The 27,857-nt window shown below is 44.7% G+C and overlaps 1 protein-coding gene across 1 annotated transcript in view; it reads left to right on the forward strand.

Moving 5' to 3' along the window:
* Nucleotides 1–27,857, forward strand: part of LOC146809134 (uncharacterized) — a 277,381-nt gene that overhangs the window by 50,358 nt on the left and 199,166 nt on the right. Inside the window, exons 9-11 of the mRNA XM_085615949.1 lie at nt 1,996–3,222; nt 9,234–9,272; nt 17,137–18,330. Of these exons, the coding sequence (XP_085472075.1) occupies nt 1,996–3,222; nt 9,234–9,272; nt 17,137–18,330 (2,460 nt within the window). The remainder of the gene's footprint in view (nt 1–1,995; nt 3,223–9,233; nt 9,273–17,136; nt 18,331–27,857) is intronic.

The following is a 27,857-nucleotide window of genomic DNA, read 5'->3' on the forward strand; positions in this document are numbered from 1 at the left end:
CAAAATTCGAAAATCCAAGCTCAAAAATTAAAGACCCAAAGGCATAAGGATCATACTTATACTTTACCACTAGAAAGTACAAAATCTCGAATCACAAATTATGTTTTTTCAAAATATTTACTTTGATTATTGTAAAGGATTCCTAAAACTAGATTTCAGTACGGTGATACCTCCTGTCACTCCCCACTCCTGCATTTCTCCTTGCCTCTGACCCCTACTCCGTTGCTCTCAATAATCTCGTTGACTGGTCATCAGCAAGCTACCACTGCTACCTTTTAACCTGGACAAATCCCCTGACGTCACGGCAACCCCTAACCTCTGACCTCAAACCCCTGATTAATTGCTTCCTATCCCTTAACCTTTTCCATGCGCATGACGGCCGTCATGTGTCACGGTGGGCGTGTGCGCACAACGGCTCCCGGCCGTCCGAATCCCCGCCCACTAATACAAACGCCCGCACGGCGCGGGAATTCCCCGTGCATAGAAGGGGTTAAGTGTTAAAGGCATCCCCAGCAGGACCGCAGAGACCTTAGCCCTCCCCAGACGCTGTTACATCTTTGCACAACCCATGGCGTCTGACCCTTGACTGCGCCTAATACAAGTCGTGCCTCCTAATCGGCAAACCCTTAAACATTGCGGGCCACATTTGTGACATTTTGACATAGGGCAGTGCCGCAAGGAATCTTACTGCTCTGCCCTACGTCAAAACAAAAGGGCAGGAATGTGCTGTATCTATGAGCTACGGTGCATTCCTGTCCTTTTCCCCTGCGCTGGCACCCAATGGGGTGCCATCCGCCAACGCAGGCATCCTTGCACCATGGTGCAAGGGTGCCTGTGTTGCAGGGCTGATTGATTTTGGGCAGGGAGGGACACCTTCCTGCACAAAACCAATCAATTCAGGAGATTCCCTCTTTCTATGTGTGCTGCATAATGCAGCACACATAGAAAAAGGAAAAAAATGAGGAGAAATGAAATAATTTCTTCTCTTTGCTCCTGCCTAACGCAACCCCTGGTGTGACGCTAAATTCTGATGCATTCCCAGGTTTACAATTTCTTCTAAATCTGGGAATGCTTCAGATTCCACGGGTGTTACTTGGGTACAGCCACAAAAACACCCATGGAACGCCCCTTTCACGCTGTGTTCCGCTTGAAAGAGGCACAAATTTACAAGGCCATGAAAAGCTATATAAAGTGGCTTTACGTAGCCTTGTATATATGCCGGGCCACATTACGCCACCGGAACGTCAAAAAAGTGACGTTCCGGCAGTGCAAAAGTGCTCCTAAAGGAGGACCCTTTATGTGATAACACTGTAGCCTTCTAACCCTGCACGACAAATACTTCCATAGGATTTCCGCACCTGTAGGCAGCTTTTCTGATTCACAACATAGCATGGTGGTAGTTCAAGGAGAAGTCTGTCTCCAGCATGACACATCGGATTGTTTAAGAAAAGCAATGGAAACCTCCATGTCTACCACAATAAACACCTTTGGCATCAGCATAACTATGTATCAGTATTCATATACCCATCCTAAGTGTCACATATACCTTAAAAACCCTTGTTGATATGAGTACACACTTTTCCACTTTTGCCACTCACCATTCACACCACAGAGTTTGGCTTTCAAAAAGGCATCCTTACCAATAATAATAAAGAATTATATTATATTTTTGAATGAAAAGCCGTTCCTACTACCAATAATAATAAAGAATTGTGTGATATTTTAAAACAGCCCTTCCTGCATACAGCCTGACAAACTCAAGAACTCAATTGGTATTTACTATCTGTAGCAAAGCAGACAAGTGTGCTTCAATGCATTATCAAACTGCCATATGTTTGCTTGGTCCTTCACTAAAATGTCCCACCCGACACAGAGCCTGATTCAAAAAGGGAGTGGGAAATTTTAATTGAATGTGTAAATATGATATATTGATGGCTAAGTAAAGGGCTCCAATAACTCTGGGATTACTTCTGTGCTCCCTTCTTCTCTTTTTAGAACTTAAGCCGAAAGGGCCTTTTGGAACGGAGTTCGTCATCCCCACCCCAAGAAACTCAAACTCAAATGAGCCAACAAGCATCACGCTGATGATCATTGCCTACTACGAGTTTACTCGAGTTACCATCTTCTTGAAACCAGCTAACTTCAGGAAAGAAGTCACCATTGAGAAGGGACAGACCATCACAGTAGAAATACCCATCCCGAAGGAGATGCTGGGGGAGGTAGCCATCACCTCGTCGGTCATCGTTAAATCTGAGAAGCCAGTAACTGTTACATCAGTGACCCACAAGGGCAAGCAGGAGAAGGTCAATGAGGTCCTCCCGCTGTATGACTTGGGAGTCGAATACCTTGTGGTGACCCCGTCTGGAATACCGAGTGGTGGATACCCAGGCTTTTCTGTTACAAATTACAAAGGTTTCAACCCGGTAGATATCTACCTGAACGCAACTGTGAAGTTCGAGGGGCAAGATTACAAAAAAGGAAGCAAAATCTCCCTCACCCTCAAACCCTTCGAGCAGGTTTATATAAGGAGCAAGGATTACTTATCTGGCACCAAAATTGTCTCCGCTAAACCGGTTGCTGTGATGAATGTGTACAGCTGCTCTCGGACTGATACTGAATGTCAGGATGTTGCCACACAATACCTTCCTGTGTCTCGTTGGGGAACAACATTTTTAGTACCAGCTCCTGTTTTCCCAGACGAGAAGGTGCACGTCTATGTTGTTGCTTCCCAAAAAACAGGGGTAAAATACCAACTGGGAGAGATTAAGGAAGAAAAGACCCTTCCCGCAAACTACTTGCTCGAGATTGGAATGAGAGGCTCCAACACGCTTGTCCTCACAGCCGACAGGCCAATTGAGGTTCTGTATCACAGCTTCGAGGGTAAAATAGGGGACCGATCATTAGCACCCTACATGGCTAGAGTCCCCCAAGTCAGGTATTATGCCACCAGGTACAAAATTACAGCCCAACCCAACTTTAACAAAAACCTTGCTGTTTTCATTGCGAAGGCAGAGTCAGTGCCTCAAATCACCTTTGATGGGAAATCACTCCCCGACATAGAGTGGAAACCAATATTAGGAACAGAGTACTCCTGGGGGATATACGATTATGGTACCACACCTGGCAGCCATGTCGTGGAGCATCCCCAGATTTCATTTGGACTCATTAATTTAGGTTACAATGACTTCAGCTCTTCGGCCAATCCAGCGATACCCACCAGTGGTAAGTTCCCAATTTATAACCTCTTCTCTTGTTCAACGCTTTTGCACTTTTGCACTGTGTTCATTTTCAATTAAACAAGAAGATCTGGCTCAGTCATAGAATACAAGTATGCTGATTAATCGCCGAGAATCTGAGGGCATATGGGTTGAGACAGAGAACATATAGAAGGGTTGACCTTCTACTGGGAATATAGACATCTACTAATATCCAAGACACTGCATGCCTTATTAACGCACCCTTTAAAACTCTTTTTTCCTCTTCCTGAAATTTCTAACCATTCTTCTAAACATCAAGCAGTTAAAATGTTGGATTTGTCTAGCAGAGATACTCAACAAGATGTGCTTTGCTTGCATGTGATGCTTATGGACATATTGATGGTTAGAGGGCATTATTCACAGCACATTAAGACAAGAGTAGTCAGATTTTCCATTCAGGGGTGGTCACGAAAAATAAAAAGACCGAAGGCAATTTCAAAAGGGGGATCCCTACATGGATAATTGACAGCTCTGTAGGTAGTCCTGGAGGTGTAATATTTCAGAAAAAAAACACGACATGAACAAAGCTAAATTGTAAACGTAAACCAGCAACATCCAGTCACAAGCAAATAACATCCCTTTACTAAAGTAGATGCTGTTTTTGAAAGGAACACAGGGTTTCATAGTAATAAAATAGCTTGAGAGACTGGAATATTGTTACTCCTGTAGATGACTTAATTGACTGAAGACACATGGGGCCTTGTGCTAAGAATTGATTGGGTAAAAGTGGTTACAATTTGCATACCAAGTTTTACTGAATCGATTCAGATTTTGTAAATTGACCTATTTGCAAATTCACAATTAGTATTGGGTTGCAATCCAACATACCTGATTACTATGCATGAGGTAGGTCGCAAATAGTGAACCACTACAACTGGCACAAATCACAGGGATGGTGGCCTGCTGGGATCAACAGACCACCATGTCTGTGGATTGCTTTTTAATAAAGTCATTTTTGCTTTTGCATACAGCCCATTTTCGGATGCGTTTTAAAAAATGTGAATGAGGTGCCACCTCTTTGAGGTGTCAGTGAAATATGAATGTATTAAGAACATATTTTGGTCGCAAAATATTAAGGCATAGGAATCAGTATTTGGAAGGGATGCCTTTAACATGCCCCTTCCAAATGCTTATTCGTAACAGTTTCCTAACTCTTTTAACAGCTTTAATTTTTTTTCCAAATCATCACATGGGTTTATACATTTCAAAAAAGGTTTAAGCATTTGCAAACCCCCTGATTTACCAAATCAGAGGGTTTGCAAACACTAAAACCCCATGTACATGAGTCTAGGGTTCTGCCCAGAAATGATGTGCAGCGGTATGACTCCGCATACAGTCCCAACATCTCCGGCAAGGTGGAAGCACTCGCCCTGGTCACTCAAAACCCTTCAGTCCGGGGATGTGTGGAGAAAGTTCCTTGGAGCGCATTCCAATGCAGGTGAAGAACTGTTTCTTGTAGTCCAAGAAACTTCATGGATATTCAGTGAGAACAAGTTGGAGGGTCTAGCAAGGATGACTTAGAATGACTGTTCAGCTCTAATGCAAATAAGAGTTCACTCCCAGTAGAGTTCAGACTTGAGCGTGGAAAATCCTAAGACTTTGCAAATACCAGGTGTAAAACGGACTGAGAGCAAACCGTAACGGCCTTGTGTTTTTTTCCTCTGGGACTATTTTACCTTTTAATTTTTAGATGTGCATGTCAGATTTGCGGGATCACGTGCTGCAAACTTTTACCACACAAGGGAACAGTGCATGCTTTCTCCCTATTCCACCTGCCAAACTAGGAATGGCAACTCATTATTCAACACAAATTCCTCTCGGGCAGACCTGGAGAAATTTGTATGGTGAAAAAACATTGGATCGGAGCACAATTGCTGCCCAACTTGCAATGTTAAATGGGGTACAAATATGCTCGCACAGTGGCACATAACTTAAAGCATAGACTCCGGAAGAAAAAACTTGAAAGAGAGGGTGTGAGGGGAATGCAGTTTCAGTGATGCTGCACGTACTATGCGCCTGATATAGAGTTTGGTGAAGAAGATACTCCACCACAAACATGACGTATACCCCATCTACCTTATTAAAAGCGCCATTGGATATAATGCAGTTGTAATAAGACGGACGGGATAGCTGCGACATAACCTGTTTGTCAAATTCTAAATCAGTCCCCAAGTATCCAATGAGCCTGGGGGTTCCTGTAAAGCGCCTTCCAAAACAAGCATTTGCAATGCAATAGGTCTCGCATTTACGTGAGTTTGAGCTATTGACATTGCAAATGACAATGCCTTTTATTTTTGTTTCCGTTTAAAAAAAAAAAAAAGGCATTTTTATTTACAATGCCAAGAACTTAAACTCACGTAAATGCGAGACCTATTGCATTGCAAATGCTTGTTAACATTAAAACTAAAGCGCCGGTGCCCGATTATAGCAAAAGCGCCTTCATGAAGTACCCGTGACGGAGACATATGGCGGCTGTGCGCGTTCACGCGCACATAGGCTTTAGGCCAGCGGCTGCAGCACTTTGAAAATCCCCTTACAAAAATTCGAGCAACAGTGCATGCGCTGTTCTAGGCTCGACCTAAAAACGACTGCTGATGGTCAGATGAGAAAAAGGGTTCGGAATTTTACTGGGTGACCTGACATTTCTGTCTGAGAAACATTATCTAATTTTGGGTAATTCTGCAGCTACTAGGTGCATTTAGAAATATTATATAGCTTATTATTCTTTAGTTTGAGAAAACAAAAATACGTATGCATTCGGTCCTAAAAGAAAATTCTAACCAACCTGAAGTCAATGAGTAGTTTTGGGAGCATGTTTTTTCTGTTTATTTGATGCAAGCAGATGGCACAGTGGGGGTCAGTCTAAGCCTGGTGTCTCAAAGAGGCGAGTCCCCTGTGTCTTCTAACTTCCCCTCAAATACCCCTTTTAAAAGGAGGTGCATTTTGTGTCACCTTCCTTTGAAGTGGAAGCTGCTGTCTCGCTCGCAGTGCTGAAGACAGTGGCTGCTATTCACAACATACAGAGCTAACACCAATCACACTGCCAAGTGTGAAGAAGCAGGCTGGAGTCCATCAAAGCCACGTCATCAATCCCTTCAGACCAAAGCAACATGGCGCCAAGAGTGTAGACAGAGTCAAGAACTTGTCACTTCCATTAGAGCTGAAGCAATTCAAAGAGAAAGGCGCACTCTTCTCAACAAAGACACCAAGCCTCGGGTTGCTATTTCATGGTGCGCCATGTTCAAACTGCGATATTCTCACCAGTCAAAGTACGTTTTGCATGCCACCCGTTTAGAATACCCAAGAAGTAGATTTGGCGGGAGAAAGTGAGATTGTGTTTTGTAATAAATTGGGAAATTCACCTTTCTAAATAGTGAAAGTGGAACGAGCACACTGCATAAACATTCAAAATGCCTCAAGCTATTTAAAAAAAAAAAACTAGTGTTGAGCAAACCCGGCATTTTATATCACAGCGTCCGTTGCGGCCCCAGCCCCCACAGCACTTGAGGCTTCCAATTCCCTACACCTGGACCAAACAGCTCCCACACGCACAGTGTGCACCATCGGCCCTGCTCAGTTTGGGGTATGGGGAAAGCGGGCGCCGTGTTTAGAACTTCATTGAAAAGCACCTGCTGCAGAGTTCCTTATGCGTCCTGCAGTTTGAGGCAAAAATAACAAGCATTGGCCGCACGCGCGCCTCGCGCTTTAAGTTTAAAAAAAACAAGCACAGTAAGGCTAAAAGAAAACCTTCTGCACCCACACTACCAAAAAAATATATATGATCATGAATTACTACATTATCATCGTTAGGTCAGAGCTTGGCAGGTATTTAACGGTGATTGTTTTTCTTTTCACACTGCCTTGTTAGTAATAAAAGATCCCCGGTGCTGGAAGCATTACATTCTGCCACTGGAACTCTCCGAAAAAGAGTAAGGCACGACGAGCGCAATTCTAACAGTTTGCTTAGTAAGTTTGTTTCAGTTAATTAAAACCATTTCGTTTTTCTGAAACAAAATATTGAAAACCATAGCAACTTAGAGAAGTTCCATACGTCATTATTAAAACTGAATTAATAAACAATATAAAATTCAGCGTTCTAACAGCAGGGGCTGAATAGCGTCGGATTGTCATTTAAGTAATCTCCGTAGACCGGAGGAAAGCTAAAATTGTACAAGACCTCGCTCCAACACGTTAAAATACTTGCAGCCACACTCTGGATAATACTTCATTACAAGGCAACTCCTTAAAGCTGAAAAAAATGATATGGCTTATTGATCTTGGTGTCAGTTCCTGTTGCAAAAAACGTCAGAGAAAGAGGGAGATGTATACAAGGCCCTCTACTGATACTTAAAATTTAAGAATGTGGCTTAGTTTTCCTTGTATGGGTCGATTGTAACACTTTAAGCCAGGTTAAAAGAGAGCTGCGCACTATAGCATTTTTTCGGCAACATCCTACATGGGACGTGTGATCAACCATTCGCACCGAGAACAATTTATGTGTTAAGCCAATGTACGAGATAAGCGCTCAGCTGCTTGCAGCACTTCGGGACGGATAGCACACTGAAGATAGTGATCCAAATGAGAATAAAAGGGGCGGGTGAGCCACGGGAGTGGCTACGATGTGCCCCATGAATACTTTCTTTCACTTGTAGCTTTGTGACGGAGCAGTGGCACAGACTGACAACTACCACTGCAGGCGGCAGGGGGGCTATTCTACTTCCGTGGCCAGTGGTGGGAGCGAAGGTACAAGTGACAGCCCAACAGCTTCAGATCAGGACAGGAGTTAACAAGCACTCTAAAAAAAGTTAAATAAATAAACGGAGCGTGGTGACCCTAAATCTGGTGCTGCGCTCCGAAATAAAGTAAACCAACACTGAAAAGGGGGCGGGTAGCGGTGGGGAGGACGACGGGTTTGGGGGGGTGGGGGGGTTGAGTATAAGGGGAGCAATAAAAAGCACGTCCGCCATTGTTTAAGGCAAACGCGTAATACGAAAAACAAGGTTAAAATGAAAATGAAAAAAAAAAACATAATAGTTAACCAAAAGGTACTTGCACCTCGGTCTGCACGTGTACCTACTGCTCGCTTACTGTAGTCCGTGGAAAAGCAAATACGATTGAAAGTAAAATGCAGGCGGAATAGAGAACTAGGAGAGGTGTGCCAGCAGGGTGCCACGCAGGGCACTGCACTCTCCAGGGCACTGCCTACTCGCAGAGCACAGCTATAAAGATAAAACACAAGGACAAACATCTAAAGATAAGCATCGCGATCACGATAAAACATCAAAGCGGCCGAGCGGCCGCGAAAGTGAAAGACAACGAGTGCTTTCAGGCTGCCAAATGGTGCGCGCGCCCTGCACACATGCACAGTAGTTGGCGGCCTGAAAGCACTCGTTTGCACTTCCAAAAGTGCTTACTATAAGTCTCGCCAGAGCAGCGCTAAAGCGCTGTCTCAGGCGAGACCTAAAAATAACAGAGGCAGAAGAGTTAGAGATGGCATGAACAGAGCCCTGCCTAGCAACACACAATTCTATTATACCCTCCGCTGATGCTAAGAAGGGATTTTGGGTCTCGTTTAAAGTTTAGGTTGAGTACTCCATCCCAAACATGATGACTACACCTTATTCCAGGTGTCCCAGAATATAATGCACTTGTAATAAGGCAAACAGGATATCTGTAACATTTGCACCATCGCAATCCATTCAGCAACCTATAAATCAGGCCCTTATTTTAAATTTACAGCGATAAAGGCCAGTGACAATGACATAATTACACCTTCACCAATAGGGTTGGTGCTGATGCAGGTTAAAATGCTTGTAGAAGGAAAAAAACATCAGAAATCAGCTCAGTGGCAGATTGAAAACGCTAGAAAATAAAAAATTAAATTTTTAATGCAGTACTGCCCAAAAAGACCCTATGGATCAATGATGCTAATATTTCTACCTCTTGAACAGTCTAATAACCCCTCTGTTCTTTTAGCCCTACAGGTTATACAGACTCCAGAGGAGATGCCCATCAGTGAGTATTCTGTAACTATTACTTTAACAGAATGTGTAAATGATTACTAATTAACTCATACTATGCAATTTTGCGAGCTGCTAAATCGCTACAATAGTGTGTTCCGCCTGTTCCAAGTCTTCAGTCTTATCTCTTCTACCACTATAATCCCTTATGGACACCTGGGTTTTTGGGAGCATTTAATCATTTAAGTGTTTCTTCTGCTTCTATGTAAGGAGCAGTACAGACTCTTTTATGTCAGAAGAAGCTGGTTTTAGTATTGGATAAATACAGCACATTCCTGCCTGTTACGCAGGGCAGCGCAGCGCAGCAAGGTGACTTGCTGCGTTGCCCTGAGCCACAAATATAATAAATATGGCCCTGGGTGTGGAAGCTTGGACAAGAAGCCAGTCAGGGGAGCAAAGCCTGGGGGCGATTTATGGGGTCCTCCCTAAAGGAAAAAGGTTTTCATGGGTTTGACTCCACCACACCAATAGAGGCATTGCATTTCTCACAGTTTTCTGCTGCAAACCACTACCCACCCTGTTCTGGCTTTTCAAGATTACACTTGGGCACTCATTTATGAGGCAGTCACCTTGCTCTGCTGCATTACATGACAGGTAAAGGGCAGTAATAAAATGTATTTGAGGCACTACAGTGCATTCCTGTCCTTTCCCTTGTACTGGTGCCCTCCTGGCAGCCTAGCGCCAAAACAGGCACCCTTGCACCATGCTGCAAGGGTGCTTGTGTTGCATACAGGATTGTTCTTGTGCAGAAAGGGAAATCTTCCTGAACAAACCATTCTTGGGAGGCATACTCCACTTTCTAAGTGTGCTCCTCGTTACGTATCCCATGGGACGGTGCAGGTTTTTGCCACATCCCCAGGAGTTGCATGAGAACCCCCATTCAACACCCATGGAAAGCCTACCCAGGGCAGAGTAAGGCAGTGCAGCGATTTGCACTGCATTTTGTTACTTCAGATTTTTGAAGCCACTCAGAGCCATGCAAAGTGGCATTGCATGGCTTAAACAATCTGATGTAGAGGTTTTGGGTCACGCATGTACCACGTAGCGTGGTGCAGATGTGATGCAAGCCTCTCATAAATGAGGCCCTTGGTGTTTTGCATCCTTTCCTTAGCCATAAAAGTTGGTTATGAATCTAGTGCTTTGGAACCGGAAACTGTGGGTAATGCAACCATTCCTTTAATGGAAACCCTAAAAGTAACCTGGGAATAGGCTTACATTAAATTCATAGGAGCTCACATTTTTCTCAAAATGTTCTGTTCTACGGAAAACATTTCCAAATCATTCACTCCCCAGTTCATATTCACTTCAGGTAGCCGACCTTAGGGGTGGAACTAGCCTAAAAGTGAACATTCCTCTCTGACTACTAATTTTCCTGCCTGTCCTGGCTCCAGATGGACCCTGAATGGGGGCAGGTTGGCATCCTCTCCTGTGAGGGAAGCTAGATTTACATACCAATGGCGGTGGGCTCTTTGAAGCTGCCTGCCTTGAAATGCTAATTTTCAGGTCATCCTGTGGTATGGAGTGTAAACACCCTCTACCTGAGCAGGCTTTGTTCCTGACCTCTTGAGAGCAAAGGCCCTCACTCCTGGGGGTCAGAAACTTGTCTGTGGTGGCAGGCTAGCTAGGACCAGTCAGCACAATAGAAGTTGGTAGGTTTTCAGGCGGTACCTCAAAGGTGCCCTCTGGGTGCATGAATTAATAAATCCATCACTGGAATCAAGATACCAAACATCTTGGGTTTCAGTGAAGCCATCATGTAGCTGGGTAACTAATTTTCGCCAGTGTCCAGCACGTGTATTGACCAGGACAGGAGCATATCTGCACATGCAGAGATGTCCACACCTGCAGTATGGTGCATCCTGCCTTAGGGCTGTAAGGCCTGCTGTAGGGTTGACTTACCCAGGCTTTACGCAATGTCTATGGGCATGGGACACAGGAAAGTGTGGCATTTTGTGTTTTCACTTTTGGCTGCACTAAGACTCACAGCCTACAATAGCAGTCTGCCTGTGGTTAGCGAGAGGCCCCTTTAGGGTGGCACAATTCATGCTGCAGGCAGCCCTTAGGGACCCTCTTTAGTACCCCATGCCCTAGGTACCAGGGGTTCAATTTTTTAGGGACTTACAGGGGGTGCTAAAGGCATTGCCAAGTGGTGTACACTTGCACAGTTTCAGGGAAAGAGACTTGGAACTGGGAACCTGGTTAGCAGGAACCGAGTACACTTCCGGTCACAATTGTATCGAACACCAGGCAAAAAGTGACCATGTCATAAAGGCTCTTTCCTACAGCCAGCGACCAAATAGCCAGCAATAGGTAACGCCATGCCTACCTATCAGGGTGTATCACCCATTAATGTTGGCTGTGATCTCTGTTTCCACCTAAGATCGCTGATGCTCCAAAGTCCACTATAACTGGGCCTGCGTAAAATATTCCTCTTTTAAACCGTCTGTTTTTAACTCAATGTATGGCACTCAGCCGTCCAGTTTTCGCTTAGTTAGCACTGACTTGGATTTTAATACATAGATAAATTGTGCATAAGATCAGAACCGCAAAATTGAGGTTACTGTGCAGACCTGAAACAGACCCGCCGTTTTCAGATTTACATGTAAATCCAGAACACATTTTAAAGGAGCGCACGGCCCGCGCCCATCAGCAGATTTTTTACGGAAAACTATTGGGGGTCTTGAAGGCAAGAAACCGTGCAATATATTTCTCCTTGCTGCAGGCAATGCAGGAGTGGGTCTGGCGATCCCCTTGATATGCCAGTCACATTGGCTCATTCCCCTCGGCAGTGGTATGTCTAACTACGTCATACCATGTCGAGAGTATTTACATATTACGGGGCAGATTTATGAGCCCCTTGCGCCACTTTTGCGCCACTTTTCCCATGTTAAAAGTGACGCAAAAGTGGCGCAAGGGGCTCATAAATCTGCCCCTACATTTCCACTACTGGTAATGCTCGACACGACAAAGAAATGGTTCCCTGCGGCTCCGATGCCGTCACTAATCTTACTCACGTGTCAGCCCCCTGGGGTGATGGAAGAGGGGCAGGTCTGGGCAGGACCCCTCTTGTCTTTTGGAAATGTATTGCATTGCACATTAACATAAAACGCCAATGGGAATGCCTTTGCCAAGCTAATGCCATAGCTATAAAATATATGTTTTTACTGCACGCGTACGCCCAAAACAAATGCAAGGAGAAAAAGAAAACATGTCACCGCCTAAAAGTGGCGCTCATATGATTCGATACGATTGCAATAAATACTTGCCTTCGAAAAGCACCCGATGCTTTTAATGTTAATAGAAAAGGTACGGGTGTTGCCCGCAAACTCTCTTTAGTTTTAATACGCTTCGCCGGAAATATGATTCTCCTTGGCACAAATAAAATATACTTTCACCTGTCATTTACTGTACCAAAGCCGTAGCTGCACCACACAAGGATGAAATACGGAAAATAAAGGAACAGTTCATTCTAACTCTGTAAATCAAGAATGGAAAGGTGTCACTTCCTTTGCATGCCTCACCTTGAACAGCAGTAGGTAAACTCTTGGAGCAAATACTGTCCGTTATCTCTAGAAGGCGGACTGGAAACCACCTCACAGCTCTTTGGAAGGCCTGTAGGATTCTTCTTTTGGGACAGACTCGCTGTCGGGGGAGGACGACGCTCGGTATCAAGGGCTTCCCTTACAAGGTCATGTAGGGTTTAGAGTTCAGATACAATAAACATTAAAGAAAGTAGGGGACGCCTGAGATGGACCAAAGTACAGTGACCCAGTGCTTTGGGACACCCCAGACGCCCCCTATTTTCTTTAGTGTAAACTGTGTCTGAACTCTAACTGTGACTCTGAACTGGGGTGCAAAGTAGAAGTGCGCCTCGCAAACCTGCCAGCTGAACAGCGCTTTGTCTGAGGCTTGCTCAGCTCTGCTGTTGGTCACAACCTCTTGGCAAAAATGAGAGAAAGAGCAAGAAGTTATCTCCCGAAAGGAGAGACAGTTAGAGAAGCATGGTTGGGCACCACCTGCAAGAGTACAACTGATGCAGGCGGAATGGACATGGGCATCAGCACCAGTGGCGGTTGGAAACTCTGAGGGAGGTGAGGCGAGCAAATGGGTAAGGGGTGGTAGCATTCACGAGCACTAGATGCAAGATGCTATAAAATAAAAAAATTAAAACATTTACCTTGCTTGCTGCAGCTTGCACGATGACATGTCGTCCTGCTCCAGTCCTCTTCTGCTCTCCTCGAGACTCCAGCCAACTCCCGTAACCAATCCTGGCACTGCTCTCATGCTGGTAACAAGCATGAGATCAGCGCCAGGATTGGATAGCACTCCTAAGAGCACTGGATGCCTGCACTTCCGCTAACCCAGCTGTCGTAGCTGGGTTAGAAAGGTTTAAAGCGTGCATGTCATGCTGGCTGTCACAAGACGGCCGGCAAAAGAGACCTGTGCACTTTAAACTTTAAGTGCCCTGACCATCACTGCTCTCCACTGCTGCTAGTCAGCTTGGCTCCACCCACGTCCTGACGCTTGGATCAGGACGGGGTTATTGAAAAATAAAATGGTAATAAATGATCTGATTTGCAAGCAAGAGGTGAAGTGCTGCCCTAAGTCCGGAGAAGAAAAGGCTGACAACATACACATGTTTTGGCAGTGCCCCCAGCTCCAAGGCTTCTGGCGAGATGTGGGTAAGACACTTGCAGATGTGATGGGCCACAACATAGAGGTAAGCACAGAGCTAAATATATTTGGGGTACTCAGTAGTAGTGAAAATGAGGAGAAATGAAGTAACAAGCCCAATAATTTACTTTTCATTGTGATCCTATTGGCTTGGAGAGAGATCTGCATCAAGTGAATGTCTAATATCTCGCCCACGCATGCGGATTGGGTAACCTCAGTCCAGAGAAGAAACAAAATGGAGAGAGTTTGGGCGACAATCAAGAGGGCAGGTTTTGGGGATATTTGGGAAAGGGAATATGATATGGATCTAACGGGAAAAGGGACAATATAATGTCCAAGGATTACGCAATAAGCAATAATCTGCAAATAAGGTACTCTCACTGGTGGCCCTAGAAAGCAGCCCCCCTTTTGTGGGATCCAATGGGACAGGATGGAAGGTGTCTATCGGAGTAAAGGGCCCCCAGAAACAGAATCAAACTCAAGATGGCACAGAGAGAAACAAGACCCCTGCTATCTCCTTTATCCCTGGTTATTGCACAAATGAGGACAAATAAATAAATAAACTGATTACCATTATATTTTTTAGCTCTGATGGCAATTTAGTTAGTGGGGCAACGCTCCTTTGCCTTAACAGAGAAACCACCCCTGATCAGTCTTCCAGTCTCAGCATTAGATCTCTCTCAAAGCTGTGGGTTCTCTCAAATCTCTGGACACCAGGACCAATTCTCTATAAACATGACAGTCTATGGCTACTCACGGGGCCACAGCACCAATAGGCTTTCCTCCGGGTTACAGTCTATCCCTAGCTCACAAGCAGACTTAGCATGGTGTCATGCCCCTACTCCAATCTTAACTTTGCCCTAGTACAAGATGCCCAGGGCCAACATATATCCCACGTACCTCAAATGCTAAGGTGCCCCAAATCATTTGGAGTGAGCCAACCAGTTTCAAATGCATCTTTCGGTGTGAGGTGTCCAGTTCCATGCTGATGACGCATCCCATAATATTTCTGTCAAAGCCCATGGAGATGGGAAACATCCCGTAACATGTGCTCCTGATGTGAATTTCATCTAGAGAGGCCTCAGTCAAGTTGGTCTATTGTTGGGGCAGTGGTCACTTTGCAGAACTGTAAAAGGGGACTGTGACACAGCACATCTCTTTTGATGTCTGGCTTGACAGTGCAGCTTGTTTCTAGACCTAGCGGTCCCAATGATGTGGCTCCAACTATAGGATTATTTCTCTCTCACCTCATACTATTGGCAGTTGGGTATATCAATTCAACTCCTATGGAGTGCTTACATTGCACTGCATGAGAGGCTAATTTACACCTCAAACGTACCCTCATTATAACAGTTGTGATACAGAAGCATTGTGTAGACAAAGCTACTGCTTTTTCAATTCTGATGGATATTTTAGTTTCCGTCAGGACTCAAAATACCAGCCAGACCTATTGGAATTGCAAGTTTTGTTTTCTGGTCTGAGCAAGTCTCATCAGCCGTGACCTCCGTTTTCACATATGTCAAATTCTTGTAGGCCAGAGGCTGATTACGTGGATCGATCCAGTGGGGGTATACACAAACGTCTAGTGATGTAGCTAGGGGGGATCGGTGGTCTGCCCAGGGCGGCACTTTTGGGGGGGAGGCAGGTGAGGTGAGCAATTTTGGCGAGCGCAAGGTAATTGGCTTTCTTTTTTTTACTTTATTTTCCCCCGTCGTCGTTTTTTGACTCTCCCTCAGCCCCACTCTTACCTGCACCTGCCGTCACTGGGTAGCAAACTCAGGTACCGTCCCGGGTGCCAGAAGCTCTATCTACGCCACTGCAAACATCTACACTCAACTCCATTGTAATGGTCTCTGAGGCTACCCAGATAGAACAATCATAGATGCACTGGCCTGAGCAAGGAGGAAGAAAGGAGAGAATTTATGCAGCAGTGGTATGCGGAGGTAGAGAGCAGACAGAACCCAGAAAGGTTGGATTTCTTCCATGGCAACCCACCATCTTGCATCATACGGACAAGGAGCCGGGGATATCCTATTCCCTCATACACTTCTAAAATTTTTACCTAAGTCTATACTGTGCTCGATCGGAGACATGAAGTCTTTCAGTCATTATAGATTGTGCAGATTTTCCAATAGAGAGCCTGTAGGCAGTCTCCACATTATGGGCATTGGAAAAAGAGATGCAGCCATCAAACTATAATCATTTGCCTCCGTCTGCCCTGTGTCACAGCATGGCCATGGGGAAGGAGGTCTCTGCTCCCTAAAGGAGGTGCAATGGTGGATGCTTAGATCTCTAGCAAATTTGAGTACTTTGCTGCAGAGCAACATACAAAAGCACTGGTGGGAGTCTGTGAACTAGTGATAAACATCCGTCGACCAGGAACACGCCAGGTTTGGCAGAAATGTTGAAATTATTTGCAGAGCAACACAGGGGCAGTGTATGCAAGACTTGGGGGCCCACAGCTTGGCTTTCCACTAGGTCTTACATAGGCGGCGCTGACGAAAGGGCAATGACACAAAAATAGGGCAGGGAGATAAAAGGTCTGCGGTCACACCAAGCAAAGCTTGGGACCACTGAAACCAACTGAGGATGTCCATTGCTACGGTGGCCGCTGCGAAGGGCAGTAACAGAGCGGATGGGTTCCTGCAGAGTGTTCTTACCAGACACTCATAACCTTGCAAAGTCATTCAGACAGGGTGTTGCTCCACTTGTTTTGTGACTTTGTGAATACTAGTAAAAGTGTCACCTGCCAGGATGGGAGTGATATGACATTACAGGTAAGACTGCTTTCAATCTCTGTGATTAAATGCCAGAAAACTGCTTGTCCCACCAAAAGACACATTAACACCAGAGACGACATCTGAACTTTGTCCCACTGACATCTGGTTTGAAATCTGTTAAAGAAAAGTAGAGTGGTGGACATTCCTTGATGTGCCAAACCATCACATTTTCGAGGATAAAACCCCTACCATGATATTAACAAACAGAAACCAGTCTTTACCAGATGACACTGGGGCTGCCAAATGTTAAACTATAACTTTTAAAAGGAAAACATCAAGTATGATACAAATGGAGGCACTCCTCTTGTCTGCCACCACAGAGTAAATTACTGGCCTGTAAGAAATAGTTAAACTATAATTGAATAGAGTGCTAGACTGATGACATTTCGTTCTATTGTTTTCTAGGTGTAAATCCCTCTAATCCTGTTGGACAAGACTTCATCATCATCACCCCAATAAATGTTCACCACATTAAAATAATAAAGTTTCTGTTCATCATTACGGCCTACTTCGATGCAACCACTGTGACCATCACGTTTGTTTTCGGCAACATCAAGAAAGAAATCACGTTGTTGAAGGGTCAGATAGAGACCATTACAATTCCTATCACTGTAGAGATGCTACTTTCGGGCACACCTGGTGCTCCAGTCTCAATTACATCAGACAAACCAATATCAGTTGCATCGAACATCTACTTAGACAACCGAGTACAGATCGCTGAAGTTGTTCCTTTGCAACAACTGGGAGTTGAGTATTATGTGCTGACACCTCCTGGGAAATCAGATGACGATAACAAAGAAATTTCAATTGCCAATTTCCGAGTACCAAACATAGTTGAGATCTACACCACTGCAACTGTGAATTTCCAAGGAAAAACGTACGAACCAGGAAGACAAATCACTATCGAACTTAAACCGTTTGAGGTGATCCTTTTAAAGAGCAAAGGCAACCCGTCTGGCACCAGAGTGTTAGCCACTCACCCTGTTGTTGTTACCTGTGGATATGGCAGTGCTGATACTGTCTTCCCATCGTACCAGGTCTCAACTCAACTTATTCCAGTCTCTCGGTGGGGAAAAGAATATCTCTTCCCATCCTTGGCACACCCAGGAAGTACTGATATGGTCTTCGTTGTTGCTTCCCGACCCTCTCAAGTAGAATACCAGGTGGATGACCACAAGCAAAGTCAAAAAATGAAGGCTGGGGAGGTGATCCAGATTGTACTCCCAGAATCCTCTACTGTCTCCATCACAGCCGACGTCAAAGTCCAAGTCATATATTTCAGCAGAGGGGATGAAACACATGAACCCTCCTTTATCAATATCCCAGACAAAAAACAATATAGCACTATTTATGCAGTTGTTGTTTATCCCAACCTTGAGAAGACGGTTTTAATCATCACAGTGGAGACTTCAGCGGTGCATGAAATTACCATTGATGGACACCCTGTTCCAAATATTGAGTGGAAACCAATCCCTGGAACTGTTTACTCCACAGCAATATATACTTTCGGCGAGGAGCCTGGCACCCACATTGTGGAAGCACCCGACTCGCCATTTGGGCTCGTGACCCTTGAATATCCAAAGCAGTCGACTATAGTTGGTGAGTTTACACTATTTTTGGGGTGTCTTTTTTCTCATTCCTGTGTTGTGGGTGATCCAGTTCATGATATCTAGAAAGATGTATTGGGATCTGTGATGGAGCACTTCAAGAAGAGACTCAGTCATGAAATTCAAATTTTTTTTGCATCTGAATTTGATTTGAAGATATAAAATGCAAAATCCTGAATTAGGGTTGACAGCAGTTTTGTAAACCTACCGAAAGAGAGGCTATGTTTTGTTATTCAGATGTATTTAATCCGATGGTGATTAATTGCAAGTTGTTTGCTGTTGAGATATCAATGTTCAGTAGCAATGACAACATTGCTGCCCTATTCTTTTTCAATATGTGTGTACCAATCATGGTATCCTTCTCGCCTGCATCTTGTGAGACATTAGCAGCTGGGGGTCTATTGTGCACTCAGCAAATCACTCACAGCACAACCCAATATGTTTCTATTTATGTGTTGCTAAGATTTTCAAGAATCACAATTTCTAGTCATTGGAACAAAAGCCATATGTTACAAGAGAAATAGAAAATATGATACCGGGCATCCGCAGCCACAGTGACATGTTTCCTGCTGCAAAGTACTGATTATCCCAGTTGTTTTCTATGCCACCAAGAAAGTTCTGCCTGTGGCAGAAACAAGATGTGTGTCTCTTGACTCCTAGACCCACTATGTCCTGCAGTTAATTCTTTAATTGTTTTGATTATGTGTCTCCCTGGCTTTGAAGCTATTCTGCCCTTAATCCAGACCACACCTTACTTTGCTTGTTCATTAAATGCCCCAAATTACTACCCACTGCCCTGAGAGTGGGTGTGTGGGCAATCTTGGTGCAGAGTTATGTACTGTTACTTCTCACATTTACAAATATCTCCATGAGTGAATCTCGATTGACTACCTCAAAGTGCTGGGTGTGACAGATGAGTGGAATAGAGGAAACGAGATGCCAGGAAAAACAAGCATTTGCAATGCAATAGGTCTCGCATTTGCGAGAGTTTGAGCTATTGGCATTGTAAAAGACAATGCCTTTTATTTATGTGTTTTGAAATCCTGCATGCAGTGTGTAAACACGCACATTTTACTATAGTCCTTCCTTACCAGAAGCAACGTTGGCAGTAAAAAAAAGGTGCAGTTACTGCCAGTCTTGCTTCTGGTGAGCAACTACTATAAGTACAAAGTGCGCGGGCAGTCATTTACAATGCCAATAGATCAAACTCTCACAAATCTGAGACCTATTGCATTGAAAATGCTTATTTACTCCATGATGAAAATCCGCATTCACTGCTGTTTTTAGGGCTGGGTGGAAAATGAGGGAGGGGGGTCGTTGATCAATACAGTGTTTACAGGGTTGAGGCAAGATGCATATTTCCGGTGGAATCTGGTACAAATTGGATCTGAAGAGAATTATTCCACTCATTTTGGGATTCTGTTTTTATCCGTAACTTGGGAGTCAATAATTCGGGAAGGGGTGGATGGTCACATGGCGCCTGATGATTATTTAAAAAAAATGAAAAGCAATACGGATTGGAGAAATGTGATTGGGGCCACAGAAACGTACATTCTCCAAACCTAGAGTAAAGCCCTAAAAATGGCAGAGCAAGCAGAGCAGTGTTTTTTTCTAGCTCGTATTGTTCACACATCTGGACTGCAGAGTCACATAGCTTTCAAACTAAACGAAATCCTGCCTTGTTTATTTTGAAACTTGTATTCTTTGCCCTAATAGAAGGGGGCGTGATGATTATACTTTGTGCTGGGGTACAGAAATGCGCAATCTGTTGATTCTCCATCTGAAGCAAACACAAGCCGTCAAAAGAATGACAATATTTATTTCACTTGACACCCCGAGCCACGAGACAAATACACAGCTCTCCCAAGTGTAATTGAAAAGAAATCGCGTTCAGTATTATTATGGAATAAAGAGAGGGAAACACCCAAACACGGGTGCATTATATGTTGTTTTAATTATCAAACGAATGGAAACGCCTGCTAGAGGAGGCTGTTTGCAGGGTGGGTGGTATTTTTGGTGGTATTAATTATCAGTCTGAGCTGATTTTACATTATTTGCAGAGCCTGTGCTCTATTGTAGCTCCCCTTTCAGAGACCACGCCGCTTCCGTTGTCTGGCGGAGGGTTGATTGGCCAGGAAGCGAGCCTAGAGGTGTTGTCATCATTCTGGAGGTCCATTCATCTGTGTACTTGGTCGCTTGACTCCGCATCTTAATAACGGCTGGAGATTTCTCCATTTCCCCCTTGTTCGCTTGTTTGTATTTGCAGCACGCCATGCGCGCTTTAACTTTAAAGAACAGTGTGTGGGACAGGCAGATATTGGTGAAGTGCAAGCGCACATGGCACACTGCAAATTCAAATAAGCGGCCTTAAAAACTATCCATCAACCATAGCTATAGGTCAGAGGGCACTACACCTGCACTCTGCCGATGACTCCCCAGTGTACACGCAATCACGAAGTCTCATTAGTCGTTTAAAATGCTGCCTTTTTCTACTGACAGCACAGGAAATATGTGGCCGCCTCTTCTTTGCAGAAAGCTTTAATTTCCACATCTGCAAGATAAATTGATCACACAAGTACATTGGCCAAGAAGATGAAGCCCACTTCACGGCCTTTTCTCCGCTGCTCTTCAAAACAAATCACACCACTAACTCAACTAACATCCGTAGTGAGAGATGGTAGCAGGTAGGGACAACACGGGCGTCACCGTGCCTACTCTAACACGCACGCCAGTTTCTTTTACCCTAATCCTGCTACCCTGCAGTTCCACAGGTCAACCCCATCCGATTAACGCCTCACCCAATCTAAGTGTGTAAACCGGGCCTTGTGCGGGACCACACACTGTAAGACCACCACCAGGTGAGAGAGCATTGCTGTACCCTCATACCTGCACAGCCGCGTCCAGCTTTCCCTCGAACGTAAAGTCCACCAGGTCGGGCCGCAGGCATAGCGCATAGTTGAGAGGTCGTATGTCTGCCGGGAGTCCCTTGAAAGGCTGCCTCTCTGTCATGTTGCGGGCCTGGAGGAACTAGCGTGTGGAGAAGGAGACGACTGACAGGAGCAGGCGGGATGGAGTGACGATGGAGAACACCCTGCGGACCGACAGCATCCAGCCTAGGAAGAGAGGCGGACCCGTCAACGACCTATCACATAGGAGGCACGAGGACTTCGTCATGGCGTCAACCGACGCAGCCGCTCCCCCTACAACAGCGACAGTGTGCTGAACACTAACCTGGCCACCATCTTGAAATGTACCAATGTCGACTGGGAAGCCCGCCGTCCGTCCTTAATCTATAAAATATCGTGAAAAATGTAAGATTGATATATTGCTAATGGTGAACGATTCAGATATTTGCATGATTTTAAAAAAATGTTCCCGGTCTTAAAAGTAAGATCTTAATACCAAAATGGATGTAAATCTGATTTTTTTAAAGTATTTTAAATTGGGACCCATCAATGTTCTTCGTTTTCCATAGTAGTACTCAATACGTTACTTCGATATGCCATCCCTAGCCTCATGCCTTGGCTAACTTTTCTAGTTTCTTAAACATGCGCTCGCCATTGCGTTGTCCTTCCCAGTGTAAAAATAACGAGCGACGAGAGTGAGGTAGCGCTTTACTGATCCTGACCCCGAGAGTTTAGACGTGATGGGATAGCTTTGCGCATGCGCCGCTGCCATGTTAACGTCAGGCAGAGATGCGGGACACCAAAAATAAGTGCGATCTGTCGGAACAAAACTGTAGTTAGTGACCGCTGCTTCCGGACTACACGGAAGTCAGTTTAACATGAACAGCCACTAAAAAGCCAGCTAACAGGAGCTGTGCCAACATTCAGCAAATGGCAAGCGGCAGGAGAAAATACCAGACGCTTGCCAACATATAGAGATTACTTCATGCCTCGTAGAGGCAGCGCATGCGCTGCCCTATGCGAGACCTAATAAGGCAAAACATAGTAACCTTATCCACTTACCAAACACAAACAAAACACACACAGGCACACAAGCAGCCCAACACAACAGAGATGCTGTTAGCACACAAGAAGGACCACATAAATAAACAGGGATCCAAACGTACTGGAAAATGGATGGACAAATTGGTACATGTAGATTTCATGAATACTCACACTATAGAGAATTTGCTGTTGAGAGGACATTTGAGGGAGAGTAAAAGCAATGCTAGTGCCTAATCAATGGCCGGCTTCCTTGCGATGATCACCTGTATTAACAACTTGGTTGCAAATTTAAGATGCATTTCACTCATATTCTCAACAATTTTGTAATAATCCTTAACCTGCGGCACTAGAATTAGGTCCCTACTTTACCTAATACAAGTGCATGACACCAGTTTTTTATGTTTGGCAAATAAACAAATTGTCCCTCAAACATAAGCTAATAATCATTTTCTCAAGACCATATTAAAACAAACTGAATATTGAGCAAGAGAAAGAGTTAGACTTTCAAGTGGATCCAAAATAGGTGACTTTTCAAGTCGTGGTTAAGAACATGCATGCCGATGTTCAGCTGAAGATGGTTTGGTAGTCAGTTTGGAAGTGTTGGGGTGTGGCAGGCAAAGGTTCTCTATAGTAGGCTTTAATGCTGACAAGATTGAAAATGTTCACACTGCATGCCAGGAATAATTGCTAGAAACCGTGTGTGGGCAACACTAGGCAGGGCTGTCACCAGAATCCAATACTAGTACACGTATGTAGAGATACCTCCCAGATTCGTGGGTAATTGGTTAAGGGATCTGGAAGCCCCACTCAGGCAACAACCACAACCCTTGTCAGGGTGGACCACAATCTCCCTTAATTAGCCTGTGCCTAATCCTCTAGTAGCTTTGCACAAAAGCAGCCAGGATTAATTTAGAGGCAATGTGTGAATTATTTATGCAGCACACAAACAGTATTAAAATGAAAACAAGAACCAAGAAACATCCCAACCCAATTTAGAAAGATAAAGTAAATTTAAAAAAATAACATGATACCAGAACAAAAATGCAATCACGGTAGTTGATGATATGACAGTTTAATGTTTTTAGTAACAATAGCACCTAGAAGCAGAAAGCGCTGCTCGCAGTTATCTGGTCGCACTAGACCGGGGGAAAGTCACAGGCTTAGGTAGATCACAATAGAGTCCCACTGAAGAGATTCCTTCTCAAGTCCGGCATGAAGAATTTCATTCATGTTGGAGGAGGCCACAAGGACAAGGCTTTTGGTGTAGGTAAAGGTCATCGATGTGTAAGTGAGGCCAAGTACAGCCCCTCCCCAGCCATCCTGTCAGGATGGCCCATCCTATCCACACCTAAGTCCTCTTTGCCTCACTGTCTAGAAGCAATGCATAAACCTCCTACAGCAGAGCCATTCACAGTCATGTGACCCAGGACAGTAGTAGAAAAGCTCAATTGGTTGGGATAGAAAAAAGGCAACTTTCTAAATGTGGCATTTCCTGAATTGTAACTTAAAATCTGACTTTATTATTCAAATTAATTTTGAATTACAAATCATTTGAGTGTAAAAAGCATATATCTATCTGTTTCCAATCTAGTAGCAGTTATTATATGTAATAAGGTAACCCAGTGTTAGTCAATTTGAGAAATAGGCCTTACAACGGTGAAAAATGATGTTAGGTATTTTTGACTGTCCGGATGTGTAAAACTTGAATACACATTTCCCACTTTTTAAATACAATGCACCCTGCATAATAAGCCTTTAGGACCTATCATAGTGGTGACTTTTAAGTATTAAGAAGGATGTTTCAGGCCTGGCATTAAGTTTATTTTGCCAGGTAGAAATGACAGTTTTGAACTGAATACACATGCTGCAGAGGCAGGCATGCAACATGTTTTACAGTGATACTTTAGTGGGTGGTATAATGAGTGCTGCTGCCTACTAGTATAATTTATTGTACAGGCCCTGGGTACAGATGGTACAATTTACTAGGGACCTAAATGTAAATTAAATTGTCTAATTAGGTGTAGTTCAAAGTTACCATGTTTAAAGAAGAGAGCAGAAGCCCTTTAGCACTGGCTGGCAGGGGTAAAGTGCACCAAATCCTAATGCCAACAAAAAGAGTTCAGCAGAAAAAAATCAAGCAGTGGAGGCATAAGATGTGGGAGAATACCTCGCCATGGATGTCAGGCGTAACAGGCAGCTTATGTAAGGTATGGCCATCTTATGCCCAGCTGTGATAGGAGTCTCCCCATATATCCAGAATGCTACCAGATGCCAAGGGCTGCCACAATACACTAGTGATTGCCAGCTACCAGGTGCGTGACTGCCAAGTACCAGTAATGCTACCTTAAACTGAGGATGCACCCTGTCTCAAGTTGCAAAGGTATCAACTAGATGACAGTGGTGATCACCGAACGCCAGGGTTCCCCACCAAAATATGAGAGATTGATATTACCACCACAGTATGGGCCTACATATGTTCAAGAATCACCATCAGATGCCAAGGTAGGTACTGCCAGTCAGTGCATATCAGGGCACTCATGCAGACATTCCATGCACAAATAGAGAAGCACGCAGATAAGCCCACAGCGTTACACAGACAGGCACGCACATGAACCTACTAACAGCCACACACACAGATAAATCCAGATGCACAGGTTCACACATTCACAGTAATGCAGACCCTTCTCATTCCTCTTCAGGACTCTCGCTTATTGTTCCCAACTAATGGTGATGTCACTTTGTGACGTCACTTTGCTCCTGCTTCACAGATACCAATGGCTGGATGGCCACTGGGGGAATCCTGAGGCTACTCAGGCTCCAACTCTCTCCAACCTCATGCTGATCCCAACCAGAAGGCCCAAGACTGCAGCACTAGTGTACAAAGAAAGGCAGCAGGTAAATGTGCAGTTGCTGAAAAAGATATGGTCGGCATCAGGAATAGTGAGAAAGGCAGGGGGAAGGCGCTGATTCCCTTGGGTGCTTAGGGTTTCTTACAGCGCCATGTCTTCTCCGTGTCTCTAACTGGGGGAGCCACTGCCAAAAATAGCCAATGGGGCGGGACTGTAGGATTCTGTAGGATTCTTCTTTTGGGACAGACTCGCAGCGGGGGAGGACGACACTCGGCATCAAGGGCTTCCCTTACAAGGTCATGTAGGGTTTAGAGTTAAGATATAGTTAACATTAAAGAAAGTAGGGGACGCCTGAGATGGACCAAAGTACAGTGACCCAGTGCTTTGGGGCACCCCAGGGGCCCCCTATTTTCTTTAGTGTAAACTGTGTCTGAACTCTAACTGTAACTCTGCACTGGGGTGCAAAGTAGAAGTGCGCCTCGCAAACCTGCCAGCCGAACAGCGCTTTGTCTGAGGCTTCCTCAGCTCTGCTGTTGGTCACAACCTCTTGGCAAAAATGAGAGAAAGAGCAAGAAGTTATCTCCCGAAAGAAGAGACAGTTAGAGAAGCATGGTTGGGCACCACCTGCAGGAGTACAAATGATGCAGGCGGAATGGACATGGGCATCAGCACCAGTGGCGGTTGGAAACTCTGAGGGAGGTGAGGCGAGCAAATGGGTGAGGGGTGGTAGCATTCACGAGCACTAGATGCAAGATGCTATAAAATAAAAAAAATAAAAAATTTACCTTGCTTGCTGCAGCTTGCACGACAACATGTCGTCCTACTCCGGTCTTCTTCTGCTCTCCTCGAGGATCCAGCAAACTCCCATAACCAATCCTGGCACTGCACTCATGCTGTTAACAAGCATGAGATCAGCGCCATGATTGGATAGAGCGGGCTCTCTCAGCACTTCCAAGAGCACTGGATGCCTGCACTTCCGCTAACCGGAGGCGCACATGTCATGCTGGCTGTCACAGGACGGCCCGCAAAAGAGACATGTGCACTTTAAACTTTAAGTGCCCTGACCATCACTGCTCTCCACTGCTGCTAGTCAGCTTGGCTCCACCCCCGTCCTGACGCTTGGGTCAGGACGGGGTTATTGAAAAATAAAATGGTAACAAATGAACTGATTAGCAAGCAAGAGGTGAAGTGCTGCCCTAAGTCCGGAGAAGAAAAGGCTGACAACATACACATGTTTTGGCAGTGCCCCCAGCTCCAAGGCTTCTGGCGAGATGTGGGTAAGACACTTGCAGATGTGATGGGCCACAACATAGAGGTAAGCACAGAGCTAAATATATTTGGGGTACTCTGTAGTAGTGAAAATGAGGAGAAATTAAGTAACAAGCACAATAATTTACTTTTCATTGTGATCCTATTGGCTAGGAGAGAGATCTGCATCAAGTGAATGTCTAATATCTCGCCCACGCATGCGGAATGGGTAACCTCAGTCCAGAGAATATACAAAATGGAGAGAGTTTGGGCGACAATCAAGAGGGCAGGTTTTGGGGATATTTGGGAAAGGGAATATGATATGGATCTAACGGGAAAAGGGACAATATAATGTCCAAGGATTACGCAATAAGCAATAATCTGCAAATAAGGTACTCGCACTGGTGGCCCTTGAAAGCAGCCCCCCTTTTGTGGGATCCAATGGGACTGGATGGAAGGTGTCTATCGGAGTAAAGGGCCCCCAGAAACAGAATCAAACTCAAGAGGGCACAGAGAGAAACAAGACCCCTGCTATCTCCTTTATCCCTGGTTATTGCACAAATGAGGACAAATAAATGAATGAACTGATTACCATTATATTTTTTAGCTCTGGCGGCAATTTAGTTAGTGGGGCAAAGCTCGTTTGCCTTAACAGAGAAACCGCCCCTGATCAGTCTTCCAGTCTGAGCATTAGATCTCTCTTAAAGCTGTGGGTTCTCTCAAATCTCTGGGCACCAGGACGAATCCTCTGCAAGCATGACAGTCTATGGCTACTCACGGGGCCACAGCACCAATAGGCTTTCCTCTGGGTTACAGTCTATCCCTAGCTCACAAGCAGACTTAGCATGGCGTCATGCCCCTAATCCAATCTTAACTTTGCCCTAGTGCAAGATGCCCAGGGCCAACATATATCCCACGTACCTCAACTGCTAAGGTGCCCCAAATCATTTGGAATGAGCCAACCAGTTTCAAATGCATCTTTCGGTGTGAGGTGTCCAGTTCCATGCTGATGACGCATCCCATATTATTTCTGTCAAAGCCCATGGAGATGGGAAACATCCCGTAACATGTGCTCCTGATGTGAATTTCATCTAGAGAGGCCTCAGTCAAGTTGGTCTATTGTTGGGGCAGTGGTCACTTTGCAGAACTGTAAAAGGGTACTGTGGCACAGCACATCTCTTTTGATGTCTGGCTTGACAGTGCAGCTTGTTTCTAGACCTAGTGGTCCCAATTCTGTGGCTCCAACTAGAGGATTATTTCTCTTTCACCTCATACTATTGGCAGTCGGGTATATCAATTCAACTCCTATGGAGTGCTTACATTGCACTGCATGAGGCTAATTTACACCTAAAACGTACCCTCATTATAACAGTCGTGATACAGAAGCATTGTGTAGAGAAAGCTACTGCTTTTTCAATTCTGATGGTTATTTTAGTTTCCGTCAGGACTCAAAATACCAGCCAGACCTATTG

Source organism: Triturus cristatus, chromosome 7 (assembly GCF_964204655.1).
Source record: "Triturus cristatus chromosome 7, aTriCri1.1, whole genome shotgun sequence".
NCBI lineage: Eukaryota > Metazoa > Chordata > Amphibia > Caudata > Salamandridae > Triturus > Triturus cristatus.